Genomic DNA, 2,318 nt, shown 5'->3' with positions numbered 1-2,318 from the left:
GGACGAAAGACGACTGAGGAGCGGACGGTCAGTGAAGGAGAAATTGTGAAGGGTTTGTGTAGCTCGACCTCATACCGGAACATTTTGGCGCCCACCGTGGGGCCGAGTGTCCAAACCCAATGGTAGTCACGAGGAACATGACCGCTGAGGATCCGATGGAGGCGATAAAGATGTTGCAGCAGCAGATGGAGGACATGCGACGTCAGCATGAGGAGAGAGAAGAAAGCCAGGCTCAAACCCATCGGGAGGGCCTGACCAAACATAGTAGCGCCTCGGACCGAACTTGGAAGTTAGAAGAGACCGACCGGTAAGGAAAATGAAAAAATCGACCGGGTGGGTAGCACCCTCGCAAATATACCACCATTAGTGAAAGAAGAGGACACTTAGGGCCTGTTGCCGTTCGCTCAGGCGATTATGGATGTCTACATATTGAAACACTTCGTGCCGCCTCAGCTTAGTATCTACAACGGGACTACTGATCCAGATGATCATGTGCAAGCCTTTTCCACGCGGATGGCCTTCAGATTCGGTAACCGAGCTATATGGTGTCGAGCTTTCTCTTTGTCGTTAGAAGGAGAGGCGTTGGAATGGGTTAACTCGTTACCTCCCAACTCCATCCAAAGTTTTGAGGGATTGAAGGAGATGTTCGACAAACAGTTTGCCAGTAGTCGCGCTCAAGACCCGACAGTCTTTGAACTTTCAAATCTCAACCAGGGCAAGGACGAAACCCTAAAAGCATTTGTGGACCGGTATAAGAAAATGGTCAGGAGAGTAAAGGGATTAAGCACGAAGTTAGCCTTACAATACGTGATGCCGACTTTATAACCGAGATCGTTTAAAGATAGTATATGTAGGAAACGCCCCAAAACCATGGAGGAGCTGAGGGAGCGAGCGGCCAACGAGGTGAGGGTGGAGGAAATGAAGCAGGCATACAAGAAGGAGGCTCAGGAAAGTAAGGAAAGGGTAGAGGGCAAGAGGCCGGAGGGTCAAACCGCGAGGCCGGCCAGATTTAAGCCAAGAGAGCTGCCTAGGGGACCTCGCTTCCAACAGTACACCCCTTTAAACGCTCACCCGACGTGTATCTTACAAGAGGCGCTCAATATTAACCTCATCCCGCCATTAAAGAAGCGACCCACCCCGCCTGGGGCCGACAACAACAAGCATTGCCTTTACCACCAAAACCAGGCGCACACTACGGAGGAGTGTGTCACCTTAAGAGATAAGATTGAAGAATTGATCAGGGCTGGTCAGATAAGGCAATATATTAAGACCGTTAGCAATACCACGTCGCATGAGCGCCATAGAAGCCCCGTGAGGAGAGATGATCGTAGCAGAAGTCGCCGGCCGTCGTACAAAGAAGATCAGCCAAGGTATGAAAAGCGACGTAGCAGGAGCCGCAGCCGAAGCAAGGACCGCCCAATTAGAGGGCGAATAAATACCATATCCGGCGGATTTGCTAGAGGTGGGCCGTCATCGTCGACCAAGAAACGCCACTTCCGAGCATTACGGCCGGTGAACAACGTTCGGACAACCAAAAAATCCATGCCACCAATCACTTTCAGCGACGAAGATTTTCACGCGCCGGATTTGGACCAAGAAGATCCCATGGTAATTGATAATGCTAATTCTTACCATTATTTAAGCATCATTTTAGTGGCAAAATCAACTCCTTCATAGCTTTTACTTTGTTTTATCCTCACATTTAGTGTGTTTTCTAGTTTTCTTGTGTTTATTTAGTATATGCTTGTTTTTACCTCTAATCTCTATGTTTGAGTGTGTGAAATAAAGGAATAGGAAGCAATTCTAGTGGAGGAAAACAAGCAAGAACTCAAGAGAACATGTTTTGGGACCATAATTGATCAATTTGAAGCAAATACCTATGTTGGACGCCTTCGGAAGCGCACAAGAGCCTGAATTTCAGAATGCTGTAAAAAACTGTCATGCCCCAGCGCCCCCCAACGCCCCTTTTGTGTGCTGCAGCCAGAAATTCACGCCCGGGCGCCCCAGAAGGGCGCTGGGCGCCCTTTCGCTGCTGTTTTTCTGCAGATTTGGCGCCTGGGCGCCCCTGGGGGGCGCTGGGAATTTTCTTCTCCTCCTACACTTCATTTTTCACCTAGAGAGATTGGGAGAGGCCCTTGGAGGCTATTTGGGGTGTTGGGAAGCTCTCCCACTCCTCCTTGGGTCTTCAAGCTTCTTCAATGGTGATTTTGCCCCTTTTGGGTTGAGGAAGAAGATGAGTCACAAATTGGAGATGGAGATGCGAAGGGGAGGCGCAAATGGAGCATGGAGGAGCTGCCAAGAACCTTGGGAAAGGCTTT

General features: G+C 49.6%; 1 protein-coding gene across 1 annotated transcript in view; it reads left to right on the top strand.

The window, feature by feature from the left end:
* The first annotated feature begins 414 nt into the window (after nucleotides 1–414).
* LOC111242478 overlaps nucleotides 415–2,318 on the top strand; it is a 2,840-nt gene continuing 936 nt past the window's right edge. The window contains exons 1-2 of the mRNA XM_022785895.1: nucleotides 415–749; nucleotides 855–1,608. Coding sequence (XP_022641616.1) covers nucleotides 415–749; nucleotides 855–1,608 — 1,089 coding nt within the window. The remainder of the gene's footprint in view (nucleotides 750–854; nucleotides 1,609–2,318) is intronic.

Source organism: Vigna radiata, chromosome 9 (assembly GCF_000741045.1).
Source record: "Vigna radiata var. radiata cultivar VC1973A chromosome 9, Vradiata_ver6, whole genome shotgun sequence".
Classification (NCBI taxonomy): Eukaryota; Viridiplantae; Streptophyta; class Magnoliopsida; order Fabales; family Fabaceae; genus Vigna; species Vigna radiata.
The sequence above is the reverse complement of the archived record's forward strand: the minus strand, read 5'-3'. Positions and strand labels throughout refer to the sequence as shown.